This window comes from Bicyclus anynana, chromosome 26, assembly GCF_947172395.1.
Source record: "Bicyclus anynana chromosome 26, ilBicAnyn1.1, whole genome shotgun sequence".
NCBI lineage: Eukaryota > Metazoa > Arthropoda > Insecta > Lepidoptera > Nymphalidae > Bicyclus > Bicyclus anynana.
The window spans coordinates 8,224,207-8,242,559 of record NC_069108.1 but is presented as its reverse complement, the minus strand read 5'-3'; the positions used below and the strand labels follow the sequence as shown (position 1 = coordinate 8,242,559).

The following is an 18,353-nucleotide window of genomic DNA, read 5'->3' as shown; positions in this document are numbered from 1 at the left end:
CTGAATGCCTCAATCAGGTGGCCTCTTCAAACTGAAGTTTAAGATAAAAAATAATATTATAATAAAATTATATTTAATTATAATAAAAATTAAAAAAATAGTAATGATCGATTCAATATCGATTATATTTTACATTTGATTTACTGTGATGTGTACAACACTAAATTTTGTATGACAACTGACAATGACAATTTGACATTGACAATTATTAATAATTGGGTCGGCTTTTCTTCAATATTCAAATTCATAATTTCAAAATTTCGGATTTTGAATGTCATTGAAACTAACTGATAATAATGATAATAAATTATTAGATAAACAATTCAATAAGTATTTAATGTAAACAAAGCATAACTATGAAAATAACAAAATCCTTTTATATCTAAATAAAATTGGTTCCAAAGTGCACTTTATAGGTAAATTGGTTTACAAAAGTAAACAAATTTAACACAGTATTAAAAGTTTGTGATTAATAGTAAAATGAAAGTATTAAAAGAATGGTTTATAAATGCCAAATGGGGAAAAATAGCATGTAAGTATTTTTATGCTATTTATTTTGTTTTAAAATAGTCACCATCATTAATAGCCGATGGACGTCCACTGCAGGACATAAGCATCTTCCCTGTATATTTTCCATTTAATTTTACTTACCTACCTATCATTAAACCTATTGAGGAGGACCAGAACAAATTTTACAAACCAAACCAAGTCACTGACATAGCTCAACGTGTCGCGAAGCTGAAGTGGCAATGGGCGAGGCACATAGCTCGAAGAGCCAATGGCCGTTGGGGTCCCAAGGTGCCGGAAAGCGCAATGTTGGTCAACCCTCCACCAGGTGGACTGACGACATCAAGCAAGTCGCAGGTATTCTCTGGATGCAGGCGGCTTAGTATTGTGAAGTTTGGAAGTCCCTACAAAAGGCCTATGTCCTGCAGTTTACTTTCATTGGCTGACAGGATGATGATGATGAAGGGGGAACAAAGTTGCATCTCTAAAATCACAGTGATCCATGGTTACAGTGATATCATGGGGTAACCCAGACGGCGAACCGGTGTTATTGGTGCATGGTCGCCAGGATAGTGCAGCAACCTTCCTGCCACTCCTGGAGCTGATGCCTGCTGACTGCCACTATGTGGGGCTCGACCTGCCTGGGCATGGCATGTCTGATGCATTTCCCATAGGTAAGTTTTTCCATTCGCTCGGAGTACTTGGTTTCTTTTTAAAGAAATTGCAAAACATTTAATTGACGCCTCCCGTGACCATAAGGCTGGTCTTTATTTAGGTCAGAGAATCAGTATTGCCATACAACGTGGCAATACTGCCAGCCTGCTGGGCACTTTACCAATGAACATTAATTCGGATGAATTCTACAACGCCTATGTTGTTGAGTCGCATAACACTTTGCTCTCCAAGCTTTGCGTGTAACATTTAAAAAAAAATAACATTTTATCTGCTATACATACATCTACCACTACCCATTACATAAATTTAAGTATTATTTTATCTTTTTGTGTTGTGGGTATTTTCAAAATCTTTAATTTTGCTTCATCTGTACATCTATCACAGATGTGAGAAATAAATAAATTATTTCTCACATCTGTACATCTGTGATAGACCAGTGGATACAACCTTTGCTTTTCATTCGGAGAGTGTAGGTTCTGCGCTACTTATATTGTTCGAATCAGGTCCAGGGCTTGCACCTCCAACTTTTCAGTTATATGCATTTTAAGAAATATCACATGTCTCAAACAGTGAAGGAAAACCTTCGTGAGGAAACCTGCACACCTGTGACTTTTCTTAATTCTCTGTGTGTATGAAGTCTACCAATCTGCATTTGGCCAGCGTGTTGGACTAAGGCCTAACCCCTCCTATTTTGAGAGGAGACTCGTGCTCAACAGTGATTTCTCACATGAGTAATTTGCATGTCTGCAGGTGTGGCAGTGACACGGTTCATCAACGTAGCAGCTTTGGACGCAGTGATCCAACACTTAGGGTGGACCGACTTCACTTACATTGCCCACTCTATGGGCGCTGAGATAGGTAAAATTAAAGTTGATAAGTAAAGTTAAAGCTAAGAGGTAAAATTAAAGCTATGAGGTAACATTAAAGCAAAGAGATAAAATGGAAGCTAATCTACACTTATGGGTAATATTAAATCTATTAGGTAAAGGTAAAGCCAAGAGGTAATATTAAACAAAAGCCATTAAATTAAAGAAGAAGAAAAAGAAGAAGTAATGTTAAAGCTAATATGTAAAATTAAAGCTAAGAGATAAAATAAAAGCTAATCTATACTTATAGGTAATATTAAAGCTAAGAGGTATAATTAAAACTAATTGTAAAATTAAAGCTACAAGATAAAATGACATCTAATCTAAACTTATAGGCAATACTAGCAAATGCCCGCGACTTTGTCCGTGTGGAAATCTATGTAAACCTACCCCTATTTCACTACTTTAGGGGTTGAATTTTAAACATTCTTGAAGCATTTTTTCATGATTTATAAACAACTTTTTAAAACTGAAAATTTCAAGCCCTATTTCACCCCTTCTATTTTTATTTTAGGGTCTAAAAGTACCCTATGGTTTGATCCAAGATCTCATTTACCATTATACCAAAATTCATCTTGATCAGTTCATCCGTTTAGCCGTAAGTATCATAGATAACAGACAGACAGACTTAATTTTGCATTTATAATATTAGTACAGGTTAAAGCTGTAGTTATAACTAATAGGTAAATATAAAGCTAAGAGGTAAAACTAAAGCTAAGAGATAAATAAAAGCTAAGAGCTAAAACTAAAGCTAATGGGTAAAATTAAAGTTCAGAAGTATAATTAAGCTAAAAGGTAAAATCTCTTGTTCACAGGTCTCTTCTACCACGCCATATATCCGAATCAAATAAAAAAATTCATACTTCTGGACCCAGAACCGGCTCTGCAACGCATAATGATAGACAACTACTCCACCTTCTACTCCTACTACAACAATTACTACAAGAAGTATGGGGAGTACAACAGTGACCGTGTGTACAGCAAGGCCGCAGCCCTGGATGCCGTGATGAAGGCCCGGGGCATGAACGAAGGGCAGGCCGAGGTGATATTGTCGAGGAACTTGAAGAGGATCGGAGATGATTTATACTGGTTGGTGTTTAAATTTTTCTGTACATTGAAGTAATATATACTTATAATGAATCTGTAGAGAGGTCAATTCTGTACATGAAATATATTTCCAAAAACTATCAGGGGGTGATTAGTGATGCCAAAAATGCAATCAGTAAAATTTTTGTCTGTCTGTATGTTCGTTAGAGAAACAAAAACTACTCGACGGATTTTAACGAAACTTGGTACAATTATTCTTCATACTCCTGGGCAGGTTATAGTATACTTTTCATCACGCTACGATCACTAGGAGCAGAGCAGTGAAGGGAAATGTTGGGAAAACGGGAGAAGTTACTCCATTTTTACAGCGATACTACTGTAAGGGCTGGATTAAAGTGGTCTAAGGGCGGACGTTAAACAAACCCTCTCATTCTGAGAGGAGACTCGAGCTCAGCGGTGAGTTGAATATGCGTTGATAATGATGAAGGGTGGACGAATTTGCGGGCGTCCGCTAGTGTACAATAATGCCCTCCAACAAAAATTTTCGCTCCACAGTTGTGGAAATCGAACCCACGGCTGTGGATCCAGAAAGCAGGGAGGCGATTTCAGTCTCTACTTTCAGTAGCCTATTATTCCTATGTATGTATAATAAAGAATTGTGTGTATGATTTAAAAAAAATAACATCGATCTCCTATTAAAAAGTGGATGCACAATCAGCGACCAAAAAACGTCCCCACTCAATGAGTGCCAAACACAACTTCTTGGCACTCAATTCAAGTAGTCGCATTTGCAAATTCAACCTTAAACTCAATCCCTAAGGTTGAATTTGCTCTGAATTTGGGATTTTTATTGAATATTGGACTAAATTTAAAGGCCTTTTTCTTTACCAATAATAGGGATGATGACAGTTTTTTAAATTGTATATAAATTAAGAGTATACTAATAGCAAAGCAATTTTGTAAAAGTAACAGGGTATCTGCGATCATTACTTTCGGAGCTAAAGGGATTTAAAGGGTCAGATTTGCGGCGCTGCCGCGGATCCCTGAAAAACGCCCCATACATAATGGTACGAACTTATGACGTCGTAGGCAATTAATGACCGTTAGATTTGTGTGGGCGTTGAAACAAAATTACTAATATCTTTGTTATTTGTTCGTTTATGTTTATAGTTCATATATTAAAAAATGTCTAGTCACATTTTATGTAAGAAAGCTAAAACTGTATGAATTTTCATCTAATTACGATAAAAGATTTTTAATAGATTTTGAAATTTTATAATCTTATTTATTTTGCAAATATCCAGACAATCTTTGCTTTTTATGTATAAATGAGTTAACATTGACCTTACCCGAATGTATCATAAAAATCAATATATTCAAACCTAGTCATCATCCCCATTCTAAAACTGTCAAAGCAAAAATGGCCAGTTATTAAATGATATTTTCTACATGATTGTACATCCTTTTATTATAAGAGGTCAATGAAAATTAAAAAAATATATATTTTTCAGTTTGTCCTGGGATAAAAGATTAAGACTGATGCCACCAACAAACTACCCTCTAGATTATTATTATCAAATATTTTCCAAAAACACACCTCCCACGTTGAGTATCCACGCTAAAGACACACACGACTTCTATCCAGCGGGAAAGGAAAATGCAAGGAAACTGTTCGCAGATTTGGAGAAAAAATGGAAAAATTTCACAATTTTGAGGGTAGACGGAAATCATGATGTACACTTTTTGCATCCGGAGAGAATTAGCAGTTTTGTGTGTAGGTTCATGAAGAAAGAATTCGCTCGATCAAAATTATAGGTAACATTTTTTTTAATTAATAGTATTAAATTATTGTTTTACAAAAAAATATAAACTACAGGTAAAGTTGGTAAGCCTGATACATTTAAATATATTTTTTTTAATGTTATTAAAGGTATAATGTTATTAAAAATGTTAAGGTATTATATAATACAAGGGATATTCATTACAATTTAATTGGTTTATGGATGTTATTGTAAATAAATTATGATTTTCTATATATTTTTTCTGTATTAAAATATTTTCTAAATTGTTGTTTTTTTTTTTTAATATAAAAATACCTTTATTTAAAATTTAATATACAACGTGTTATGTAAATAGTATAACATCCCGACACGTACTCATATATTCTGATCTTCTAAACACAATTCTGTAAATAAAATTATTAATTTAACAAAAAAAATATTTCATACTAAATTATATTTTTAAAAATGTGTTGCATAACCCTATTTACTATCAAAATTATTTTATTTCAAAGCATTGAATTGATTTGTTACCTTTAAACCCCGCATAGCATGCTTTCTTCAACATATCAAATAACACAGTTTCAACACAATGATCACAAACACATTAATCTATATATGTATATAAAAATGAATTGCTGTTCGTTAGTCTCGCTAAAACTCGAGAACGGCTTAACGGATTTATCTTATCTTGGTCTTAAAATGTTCGTGGAGGTATAGGGAAGGTTTAAAAGGTGAGAAAAAATCAAATAATTTCCGGGAAAACCCTAAAAACTGCCCTTTTCTATTTCCCATACAAACGTTTAAGAGTCAAGCGGTAGGGGTAGGGTAGGGTAGGGTAGGGGTAGAGGTATAGAAGGGTAGAGTAGGGATAGAGAATAAGTGCACTTATGTCAAAACGAAGCTTGACCGGGTCCGCTAGTCTATGAATAATTTTTAATGTTGAATGAACTTATCTTTCGTCGTAAATCCTACGAGCTTCTGTTAATATGCAATTAGTAGCACCATCACACATAACCATGTCATATCATATTTACTGTTAGAATATTATTATTATTATTATTCAACAAACAACACATTGAAATTAAGCCTAACCATAGTGCAACACAAACCACAGTTAGTTTTACTGTGCACTGGTTATTATTGCATAATACAATATTTAGGAACAAACAGAACATTATTAACAAACAGAAGAGGATAAATAAACAGATTAACAAACAGAAGAGGATAAATACCAAGAATAATCATTATAGGGTAGTTAAATAAAAGTGTGAGTGAACCGGTGCTGCGACGCTACACAGGCTGTCCCAAAAAATAATTCTTTAGTTTCCGCTTATGTACGTTCGTGAGTATATTGGTATCTTTTAGAAGATTCTTTACCGCATCCGGAAAATATAAATAATAATTCATATTTAAAATAATCACTTAACGAAATATTATAAAACTTTACGGCGCTACGGACTAAAATGGTACATATCATAATGTTATGAAAACTGTTTGACGGCTTGTGTCAGATTCTTTTTTCATTTCACCATTTAAATGAACCTTTTTGATCATCTAAAATTCCCTATGTAGGATTGTCATTATCAATGTCAGAATGAAAGATGTCCATTGTGTTGAGAGTTGAGAAATTTTCGTTGTTTTCATTTAATTTAATTTGCGTACAGGTCCAAATTCAACCGAGGTGGATTTGATCTGATTTGATTTTCTCATGGCATCCGGTGTAATGTGAACTGTGCCCAGTGTCCGTGTATCTTGTTAGGTACCTACTGTACGAATTCGTAAGTTTTGCCAATAATAATGTAAGAATCCAATGTCAAAAGTTTACCTAGGGTTGACACCTCGAGGTTTTAAGCAAATTCTTGAAGTCCTCATATCTTCCTCACGATTCTGACTAGGAAGCTCGTATTGTTTTATAGGCATGTATTACTTCTCCATAACGCCTGGTTGACGGCTTTATAGGTTCCTTAACAGACACCTTGTATATAATATAAATAATCATAAAACGAACGTTTTAATGACCGAAGGAAAGACTTCGTGAAGAAACCTGCACATCAGAGAGTTTTCTCAATTCTCTGCGTGTGTGAAGTCTGCCATGTGATTGGGCCAGCGTATGTACTAGGGCCTAATATGGGTTCATAATGATGAAAATAATGACATGACATTCTAATATCCACTGGCGTGCACAACAATTTTAACTACAGGATTTGTCATATGTCAAATGAGACGAATATCTTAGCATTCCATAGATTCACCGTGCGGGTGCCGGGTCCATCGCGTGGTAGAGAGAAAAACTCCGAGCAGAGTCCTGAACTTGTGACTATAGGATGTAGGGTTAAGGAATTTCTTGACGATCGATCAACAAACATCCGTTCTCTGCTTGTGTTGTGCTCCCTGCCGCCAAATTTGGTAAGATCTTATTAGAGTAGCTTTGGATACTCGTTCTAATATAGAACTAGCTGCACTTCTAGAGAGGCCAAGGTCTTTAAGCAAGTTATAGAGAGATTTTGCTGGTAATCCTCTCGCACCTACTTCTACGGCATAAAGACTAACTACATAGCCAATTTTAGTTAGTTCATTTGTTAGGTCATAATATTTATTCACTTTTATACTGTGGTCCTTCGGAATGTTAGTCTCCCACGGCACAGTAAACTCTACAAGTACTATTTGCTTAGTTTGTTTGGACAAAATGAAAATGTCTGGTCTAGATCTCGAAATAGCGACATCCGCTGGGATTTTATAATGCCTCCCATACGTATCCATTAATAAAATCCAACCGGGTGCAGAACCTGAAAGAGAGCCGTGATAGCCCAGTGGATATGACCTCTGCCTCCGATTTCTGAGGGCGTGGGTTCGAATCCGGTCCGGGGCATGCACCTCTTAACTTTTCAGTTGTGTGCATTTTAAGAAATTAAATATCGCGTGTCTCAAACGGTGAAGGAAAACATCGTGAGGAAACCTGCACACCAGAGAATTTCTTAATTCTCTGCGTGTGTGAAGTCTGCCAATTCGCATTGCGCCAGCGTGGTGGACTATTCGCCTAACCCCTCTCATTCTGAGAGGAGACTCGAGCGCAGCAGTAAGCCGTATATGGGTTGATAACGGGTGCAGAACCTAGGAATTAATTATATCATTAAGTCAATAAAAAAACGTAAATGTAAAACTAAAATCACAGTTTAGATTTATTCGAAGTACCCTCAAGTAAGAACTTGGCAACATCGTTTGCTATAGTGTCCGGATTGTTGACATGAACGTCATGGTTCCCTGGCACCACTTTGTAAGTGTAGTTCCCATTGGGCCACGCGGTCGCGTCCATCACAAACGGTACATGGTCATACACCCGGTGGGCTACCACGTCTTGAGCCAATAGAGCCAACGTGGGCACGTCTGTCTGTGTGTACATAGCTCGCAGATTGTCAGCCGTGTACGGCAACACGAATGTGCTCTTCATTCTTTGGTCGTATGTCAATCTGAAATAAATTTATTATTATCAACTTACAAGGAAAGGAGAGCCGTGATAGCCCAGTGGATATGACCTCTGCCACCGATTCCGGAAAGTATGGGTTCGAATCCGGTCCGGGGCATGCACCTCCAAATTTTCAGTTGTGTGCATTTTAAGAAATTAAATATTACGTGTCTCAAACGGTGAAGGAAAACATCGTGCGAAACACATCTGCACATCAACCTGCACATCAGAAAATTTCTCTGCGTGTGTGAAGTCTGCCAATCCACATTGGGCCAGCGAGGTGGACTATTAGCCTAACCCCTCTCATTCTAAGAGGAGACTCGAGCTCAGCAGTGAGCCGTATATGGGTTGATAACGTAAGGTAAGGATATGATACTTAGTCGCTAACTTGGGTCTTAAAGCTCAAAGTCACTCAGTGGGCCATGGAGAGAGCTATGCTTGGAGTTTCTCTGCGCAATCGAATCAGATAGGTGATCCGCAGAAGAAGTCACTAATATAGCTCAGCGAGTCGCGAAGCTGAATGGGCAGGTCACATAGTTCGAAAAGCCGATGGACCCGACCCTGCACCGGAAATTGTTGGTCGACCTCCCAATAGGTGGACCGAGGATATCAAGCGGGTTGCAGGGAGCCGGTGAATGCTGGCAGCTCAACGTTGTGCTTGGAGGTCCATACAAGAGGCCTATGTCCAGCAGTGGACGTCCATCGGCTGATAATGATGATGACAAGGGCAGTAGGCGTAATGTGACTAAACGACGTATCACGTCCAGAGAAATAGACAAATTTCAACCAATAGCAATCGGAAATATCGCTATCTCTATCGTTGCGAAGGACGAAAGAGATTCGCCACCATTGGTTGACATTTTTTTTATTGAGAAAGAATACAATGAGGAATTAAGCTAATTTATCCTATTATCTGCACAAATCTTTTTTTTCGTTTTGTAACAAAATTATAATGTACAATTTTATTAACCTAGTTCTGCGTATTATCTACTATAAGTTCATATGTATCATTTACTTATGTGCGAAATAAAAGACTTTTTATTTATTTTATTAACTATACAAATCATGCCACGTGGAATGGTGGCAAGAATACTGGCTGCATTCTGGCAGGCTGATTCTTTGCGTCGTGGTGAATTAATTTGACAACATTTTTTGGCAATGCACCTCCATGGCCCAATGGGCCCAGAGTTATATATTTGTTCCTTTTGCCGTGGAGACCTCAGGGCAAAAGGAAATGTGTACTGACCTATACAATCCGTTTGCGACAGGTTCTAAAAGTCGCTCCAAGTTGCAATCAGCGGCCTCCTCCGTAAGGCCTTGGGCTTTCATGAACATTTCTTTGGCCTGAAATAAACAAACACTTAAATACTAAACCGACTTCAAAAAGGAGGTTCTGAAGTTGATTGGTAATTTTTTATGTACTCCGATGACTCGAAGACGCCTTGAAAAATTCTTTTTATGTTTAAAAGGGTGTACTCCCCATGTGGTCCCATAGTCATGAAGTTAGGATCTGATGATGGAATCTTCGAGAAATCGACGGGAACTTTCGAAAATTATAACAGTGACTAGTGTTTGTTAACATTTTTAGTTTTACTTTTAAATGATTATAAAACACGGCTAAAACTCACGTGATATTATGTCGGAGCATGCCCGACTAGTTTCGAACTCATATGGGACCCTTAGTCATGAGCTGGTTCAAATATCACGTGAGTTTTGATCGTGTTTCATAATCAATTAAATTGTGTTTATGTACAAAAAAATAAAAATATCCCCACTAAAAAAATTGTCTTCCTAAAACATTACCTGTTGGTACGAGTACAGTGGCGCCCTCTCTTTCCCGCCGGTGTGTTTCCGGTACGCGTCGTCGGTGTAGTGCTCGCCGTACATGAGCGCGTACCACGACGCCATGTCGGAGTGTACCACGATGTGGTACGCCGGCACCGGGTCCAAGTCCACGATACGTGTCAGGCGGCCCGGGTATACCATGTTGAAAATCTTGCCTGAAATAAATTATAAAGGAGATGGTCCAAAATTGTATGGAGCCCAGGATCAGTCATTGTACCCTGGCGGAAATAAAAGAAAATATTTTTTTTAACTAGTTTTGATTATACAAATCTACGAATTTACTTTAATTCTTTGGAAATAATATTCATTATCTCACAAGAAATGCAACATTATTAAGGGTAATGGCGGATAGATGGCGTTTTCAATGCTATAATCGATTTGACGTTTGCTGTCAATTGTCATGTCATAGTTGCTCTATGGGCGCCATCTTGATATAATTTAATTTATTTCTTTCTTTTTATTTAATTAGATTTATTCACTTTAATACATCTTAATAAAATCTTTGTATTTTTTAAATTTTAATGATACGGAGTACAAGAGTGGACCTGAAATGGACTATCTCCTTTCGCCTAAAATTACAAAAGTATGTATAGGTACAATAATATTACTATACTAAATACATTGTACCTACTAAATCTATACTTATAATAAATCTGTGGAGAGGTCAATTCCGTACATGAAATATATTTCCAAAATAACTATCTATATAGGGGGTGATTAGCGATTAATACTGATGCCAAAAATGCAATCAGTAAAATTTTTGTCTGTATGTCTGTCTGTATGTTCGTTACAGAAACAAAAACTACTCGACGGATTTTTACTAACGAAACTTGGTACAATATATTCTTCATACTCCTGGGCAGGTTATAGTATACTTTTCATCACGTTATAGCAGCAGAGCAGTGAAGGGATGTGTTGGGAAAACGGGAGAAGTTACTTAATTTTTAAAGCGGTGGTGGTTTTGGCTGGTGGGAGGCTTCGGCCGTGGCTAGTTACCACCCTACCGGCAAAGACGTACCGCCAAGCGATTTAGCGTTCCGGTACGATGCCGTGTACAAACCGAAAGGGGTGTGGATTTTCATCCTCCTCCTAACAAGTTAGCCCGCTTCCATTTTAGACTGCATCATCACTTACTATCAGGTGAGATTGTAGTCAAGGGCTAACTTGTAAAGAATAAAAAAAAAAAAAAAGCGGTACTACTGTAAGGGCTGGATTAAAGAGGACTAAGGGCGAACGAAGTCGCGGGCGTCCGCTTGTGAAACATAAATCTAAAAGCGTCTGAATCGATTTCAATCGGTAAAGTGAAGGCTGGCAGTATTGCCACGTTGTATGGCGTTAGCTCAGACCAATTATTGTATGGACCTGCCTCGCTAGACCTTACTTTTCTGTCAAAGTATATGATCAACGATCTTATGCGATTATAAAAACTGTCTATAAAGTAATCGATATTTCATAGTTTTAATCGTTCGTCGGTTAAATAGCTAGGTAAAAATACCTTTTTGTGTAGTTGAATGGTGTAAAAAACGGTCAAAAACTTCTAGTTTAGTAAAAGATATATACCAAATCTAAGCTCGTTATCCTCAGAAAATGACAGATAATTTTGTTCGTAAATTTGGGTGCGATACTGGTCCTTCTCTAATTGGTCTGAGGGCGTTACTGATTCTCTGACCCAAATACAGGCCAGCCTTCTGGTCACGGGAGGCGTCGATTAATTGTTACGAGTTCCTCAATTAAGAGTGATATTAATATTCATAATTAAGTTATTGCAGAGAGGAGGTATTTGTACGAAGGTGTATACGAGTAAATAAGAGGCTCAGTTGTTTGTAATGCAGCGTGGACACCGTTACGCTGCCAGTAGCGCTAGTGATTTTGTGCAATAATGTTTTGTTGTAATTATTAACAATGTTTAATACGCAGCATGGACACCGTCACGCTGCGTTGTCGTGTGGTTTCGTCGGCTTTTCGCGGATAATAGCAAAATAAATAAATTATTATATATGGTAACATATAGCTTAGTAACTTTGATGAAAGTTATGAAAATTTTGGCAAAAATACAAGAAAATGTAGATTTTTACCCACAGCAGCACCGAGCGAATGGCCGACATATGCGAATCTGTTCCAACCAAAATGCTCTTGCACCTTGACTACCGTTGGTACGAAGTCATAAGTCGTGAAGCGAAGACCTTTGGGGAAATGATCAGAAAACCCGTTCCCGGGAAAATCCACGGCCACGTAAAAGAAATCCCGGGGGAGTCTCAACACCAGGGGACGGAAGGCCGAACAGGGCTCCATACGTCCTGGCGCTAAAAACACAGGCGATTTGGAAGGGTCCCCCCATGTCAAACCTGAAAAGAAAAACGAACGGATTTACGTAATTATTAGTTGTCTATACAAAATGCGAGCAGGTTTGTGAAGTGAAGTTATAAAATATACTAAATTAAATATATTGATTATAAAAATCGGCTAAGTGCGAGTCGAATTCGACCACCGAGCGTTCCGTAGAATTTTTTGAATATAAGCTTAACCTCGGTTGGACGTATAAATTATCGTACTTTGTAATAAACGTAATAAATAAATCCGTAATTAACCATCCATCGTAACTAAAAAGTGTGAAATAAATTAATTAATTAAACAAATAAAAAACCCGACTGCATAAAGTATAAAAAACTGAAAAGAAAAATAACAAGCTCATTCCAGAAGTGTAGAAAGCAATTAGTAAACAGTCGGGACCTTAGATATTGGATAGAATGATTTTCTTCTACATTATTTAATAGGTCCCGAATTGTTTAATTAATTATTTTTTTCTTTTTGCGATTCTTCAAAATGTAAAATTTTCAAGTTGTAAAAGGTCTATCAGCAACGAAATACTAGAAATAGCGCGTCAAAACTGAGGCAGATCGTCGTTATCAACCCATATTCGGCTCACTGCTGAGCTCGAATCTCCTCTCAAAACCCCTCTCGGGTTAGGCCAATCCACCACGCTGGCCCAAAGCGGATTGGTAGACTTCACACACGCAGAGAATTAAGTAAATTCTCTGATGTACAGGTTTCCTCACGACGTTTCCCTTCACCGTTTGAGACACGTGATATTTTATTTCTTAAAATGCACACAACTGAAAAGTTGGAGCAAGCCCCGGACCGGATTCGAACCCACACCCTCCGGAATCGGAGGCAGAGGGCATATCCTGGGCTTTCACGGCCTTCTGAGGCAGATAAATGTGCATAATTGTCTTAATTTCATTTACTTAAGAAAGTTATTTAAACGAATACTTAATACCTAAATATTATCTACAATGTCGAGTTGTGTGTTCAGCCCCCCTAGCCACGTGGCACGTCGATTCTCTTTCTACGATCTCTAACGCTTCGAAAACTAGAAAGATGCAGTGTTACCAACTCTCGAAAATATTTATCCCTAAAGTTTGTGTCAAAAACCCCTACAATCGCCTTAATTATTGAGTTGTCCCCCTAAAAAATATAAATTCATAATAATTTAGAAATAATATGCTGTAATATGTTTCAAAAGTCTATATTTAATACAGACTAAATATTACGTCTTCATCTGAAGATTCGGATTTTTTGTAATCATGTTGACATTGAATAAATTTAACAATTTTTTTTATTGGATGAAAATTTCCGCCAGTTGCCTCAGAGTGGTTGTAAAATAACGTATTATATGCGTTATAAATTGCTAGGTCAAGAAAGAAATATTAAAATTATCATCAGTTTAAAAATATTAAAGAGTCAAAAAGTCCCTGGAAATACCCCGAAAAATTTCAGACTCCTAAAAAATCCCATTTCACTTATTTACCCCCTAAATCTGGGGAGAAAACCCCTAAGTTGGGAACCCTGGAAAGATGTATGGTAATGACATTTGCCATCGACAGGTCACGTGATCAAGATCTGTCATTCCCATACATTTTTCTAGTTTTTGAAGCGTTAGCGATCGTAGAAAGAGAATCGACGTGCTGCTTGGCTACATATTATACTCGTATTCCTACGGGAACGGGAACCACGCGGGTGAAACCGCGCGGCGTCAGTTAGTAATAAACAAATAGTAAATAATTTACCGGCAATGTTTCCCCATGGTGCCTTTATCGTGACTTCTTTTTCTGTATCCCGGAATGTCATTGTACTGTAAAAAATACCGTTAATTTAGTAAATCCTACTAATATTATAAACGCGAAAGATTGTATGGATGTTTGGTTGTATGTTTGGATGTTTGTTACTCTTTAACGCCGCTACTACTGAAGCGACTTGGCTAAAATTTGGAATGGAAATAGATTTTACTCTGGATTGACACACAGGCTACTTTTTATCCCGAAAAAATCCATGGTTTCCCGAGATTTGCGAAAACTGATGATTTTGATGATATGAATGTTTGTTACTCTTTCACGCCTCGACTACGGAACCGAATTAGCTGAAATTTGGTATTAAGATATATTATAGCCTGGATTAACACATAGGCTACTTTTTATCCCGGAAAAATCCATGGTTCCAGAGGGATTTGTGAAAAACTAAATTCCACGCGGACGAAGTCGCAGACGTCCGCTAGTAATAAGATAATTGTTGGAACTGCCAGAATAATAATAATAATAATAATCACTCGTTTCTTTAATTTTTGATGTTTGTATGCTCAAAAATGCAGAACTGCTGACGGAAGCATTAAATATCGCGGTAGCTTTAAAAATTAAGATTACGTAAAGACACACACACAGAATAAAGAATATACAGATTGAGTCTTTATAAGTCGCGCCGGTGAAATCCATGAAAAAAAGTCACGCGTTTCCTTGACATCCGCATATACAAATCTATATCAAATATACAAAGGTGTGTACGGGCAATAACAGGGGCATCATATTACTTAGATTCTTGCAGGCCTCTATTTGCAAATTTACGTATTTTGCCACTTCCATGCCTATATATTTTAGTGGACTCAAAGGTGATTACAAATATAAGAAAACTAATGTAGAACAAAAGTTATGATTCACAACACTTGTCAGGACAACTTAATTAACAAATCAAACTGTAACCAAAATAAGATCCTAGAATGGCAGAGAATGACCTTGAGTGAAGTCACGTACTTGCGAACGATGTGTGTAGGGTTAAAGGCGCCTTTTACTGATATCAAACACTCCCCTTTTCCACTCAAGTCACTCTCCCCGCCTATTCCAAGTAACCCATAAAGAATTACTCAACAATAGATGTGGACGGTTCGAACGCCACGAGCACACTGAAGCCAACACTCAACACGAGATCGTGCGACGTCATATCCGTCACAGACTACTATTTCCAACACTAAACGGCGATAACATATATTTTTAACATATGTGTCTTTGTTAAAAAACATAGTGACCTTTTCTCTAAAGCAGGTGACGTAAATCAAAGACCAATGAGAAATAAGGATCTAGATTGTTATTGAATATAAGCCCAATACGGCATTTTTCCACAAAAACAGCTATGCTATGTGTATAAAAATATATAACAAGTTACTTCCAACCTTACGTCAACAACCTCTAAATCAATTTAAAAAAAATCTTCTCTCGTGTTTGTTAGATAAATGTTTTTATTCGGTGAATGAATTTTTATATTAATGTAAATGTAAATTGTTCTTAGACTAATTTAAATTAATTTGCATGCCAGCGATGGTCGAATGCATTGTATTATATTTTTTATGTATTCAGCAAATAAAGAATTTGTATTTGTATCTATCAGCGGTTAAGAGTCCATACAGGCCGATTGCCGCCGGGTTCCCTTTTAAAAATCCATCCATTGGTACATATTCATTAATGTAATAAATATGTATGGATGTATGGGAAACCGGAGTTTGTACCCAGCGGTATGAATTATCTTTTCTTTGGGACGGCTTACCTTCGTCTAAAATTCCATTCTTCGCCACTGTTATCTATCTATACTTATAATAAAACTGGTCAAATTCCATACATTCCTTCCCAATTTGAGATTTTACTTTTGTAACACCAAACGTTACCTTGGCAAAAAGGACTACTAGCGCCATCTACAACTAGAATTTATTCAAAAAATTCTACAATTCAACCCCTAAAGTGGTGAATAAGGGCTGGAAAGTTCACATTGAATTCCACGCGTACGAAGTCGTAGGCGTCCGCTAGTTCGAGAATGTATTCTTTTTTGAATTTTGTATTTGGAACGGCTCCGACGTCGTGTTCCGCTCTATCTGCCTTTTATTCTTTAATCTGTGTGAAAAACAGTATATCACACTATTTTTATGTTGTTGATAGCCACTTAAAACAGTGTGATAACACATAAAACAGAACACATAAAATAATGTGATAACACTATTTTTATGGTTCCAAACTCCAGTCTTACAAAGACAAAATAATCCGCAGCAAATAGTTTAGTTTATAATAAAAAATATTATTATAATATTATTAAGGCGAGGCTTCGACCGTGGCTAGTTACCACCCTACCGGCAAAGACGTACCGCCAAGCGATTTAGCGTACCGGTACGATGCCGTGTAGAAACCGAAAGGGGTGTGGATTTTCATCCTCCTCCTAACAAGTTAGCCCGCTTCCATCTTAGACTGCATCATCACTTACCATCAGGTGAGATTGTAGTCAAGGGCTAACTTGTAAATAATAATAAAAAAAAATCATATGCTTATATAGGTAGTGGGTGGGCCGGGTGGGCCGGGCCCACTCTAGAATAGTCCAGTGCCCACCCTAGGATACTGGGCTACCGATTTGAAATTCTATGATGGACGCCGAAATACTAATAAATAATTTTACACAAAGTATCATTTAAAATATCAAATAATAACAATTACAACTTAAAATAAAGAAAAACCTATAAGTAAAGATTTTTAAAAATATATTAAGACCTTTTCTGATATCTACCATAGATACAAAGAAAAAATAATAAACAAGTCGAGCCGTGTCAGAGGTCAGCGTCCATTAATATTGCTAACGAAATTTTAATATTGAGTGTCGACCATGTGTCGACTATGTTCACACAATTAAAATAAATATAAAATGAAAGTACAAAGAGTAGAAACCTGAGTGGAACATTTATAGAATTAAATTAAATTTATCAAAATACTGACTGACCTGCAAAAATATCTTTTACAGCACTTCTGTTTGTTGTTATTCGAGAAACGTGCGATTATTTTCAAGGTAGCCGTCATAAACATAATTTAAAATACGTTTGTTATCAATGGTTATAGATCTTGTCTTGGCTATCTTATCTGCATTTTTTTTCTTTTATCACTAAAGCTAGCGCGCAAGTCATTAAATCACGTCATATCCATTAAATACGTTATGTATCAACGATATTTTACACCAGGGTTTCTCAAAGTGGGGTACGCGAACCCCTAGGGGTTCGCCATTCGACGGCAGGGGGTTCGCGACAAGATTTATGTAAGTGATACTAAGTCTGAATTAAGTTTAGAATTGCCAAAATTACTCCTAACATTTGCGACAATGGATGCATCCCAGTAGTACCCCATACCTGTAGTTCTATAGAACTGTTGAGGCCTCGTATTAGTGTATAGTATCCCATCAGTACTATATGGAACTAATGGGACAAAATTAAAGGCATGTTGATATTTATATTCAACATCTTGTTTGTATTTTGTTTGTTACATAAAATACAATGGGGAAGTATGTACACAAACTGAAATGCATTATGGTAAAGTATATATGCAAACTACATACTTTTTACTACTCTTGCTCAAAACCACTGTCATATTACCACTTCACAGCGGGGCTAAACAAGCATTTCAGCCTCTAGGGGCTAAAGTAATTTTGTTTTTTTAATTTTTGTCTGTTACGAGTACTAGCCAAGTACTAGCCTACTTTATAACGAAGGAGGTTTTATTCGAAAATAGAATCATTATAGGTAAGACCCTGATTGTTTTGAAAAATAAATAAAAAACTTTAAATTGGAATGAAATGCAGCGTTCTTGTCTGTGGAATGCACTCAATTTTTTATTTAATTTTTATTGAGTTGCGAATAGAGCGAGATTTGAAGACATGGGACATCCTGTACGGTGTAATACCTTTGCCCTTTTCTCATGTGAAAAAAAAATGATTTTTTTTTTTAATTTTGACCGTAACTTACATGTTTCACAACATTAATTGTTATGTCTTCATCTAGTGAGAATGGTGACCCTAATTTGGAGATAGATCAAAAAAGAC

The 18,353-nt window shown here is 36.8% G+C and overlaps 2 protein-coding genes across 11 annotated transcripts in view; one reads left to right on the top strand and one right to left on the bottom strand.

The window, feature by feature from the left end:
- LOC112052834 (zinc finger protein 84-like) overlaps window positions 1–18,353 on the bottom strand; it is a 387,100-nt gene that overhangs the window by 339,340 nt on the left and 29,407 nt on the right. The window contains exons 8-11 of one of the 10 annotated variants that reach the window (XM_052889911.1): window positions 12,260–12,529; window positions 10,143–10,339; window positions 9,586–9,683; window positions 8,022–8,343 (exon numbers count right to left, since the gene is read on the bottom strand). The exons of the other annotated variants lie outside the window; for them this stretch is intronic. Coding sequence (XP_052745871.1) covers window positions 8,043–8,343; window positions 9,586–9,683; window positions 10,143–10,339; window positions 12,260–12,529 — 866 coding nt within the window. The 3' untranslated portion in view covers window positions 8,022–8,042. Of the gene's footprint in view, window positions 1–8,021; window positions 8,344–9,585; window positions 9,684–10,142; window positions 10,340–12,259; window positions 12,530–18,353 lie in introns of those variants that run through there. 10 annotated transcript variants of the gene reach the window in all.
- On the top strand, window positions 236–5,161 carry LOC112052840 (serine hydrolase-like protein). Its single transcript, XM_052889936.1, has 5 exons — window positions 236–532; window positions 1,020–1,181; window positions 1,933–2,040; window positions 2,864–3,137; window positions 4,607–5,161. Exons 1-5 carry the CDS (start codon window positions 481–483, stop codon window positions 4,908–4,910), a joined length of 900 nt encoding a protein of 299 aa, XP_052745896.1. The 5' UTR covers window positions 236–480; the 3' UTR covers window positions 4,911–5,161.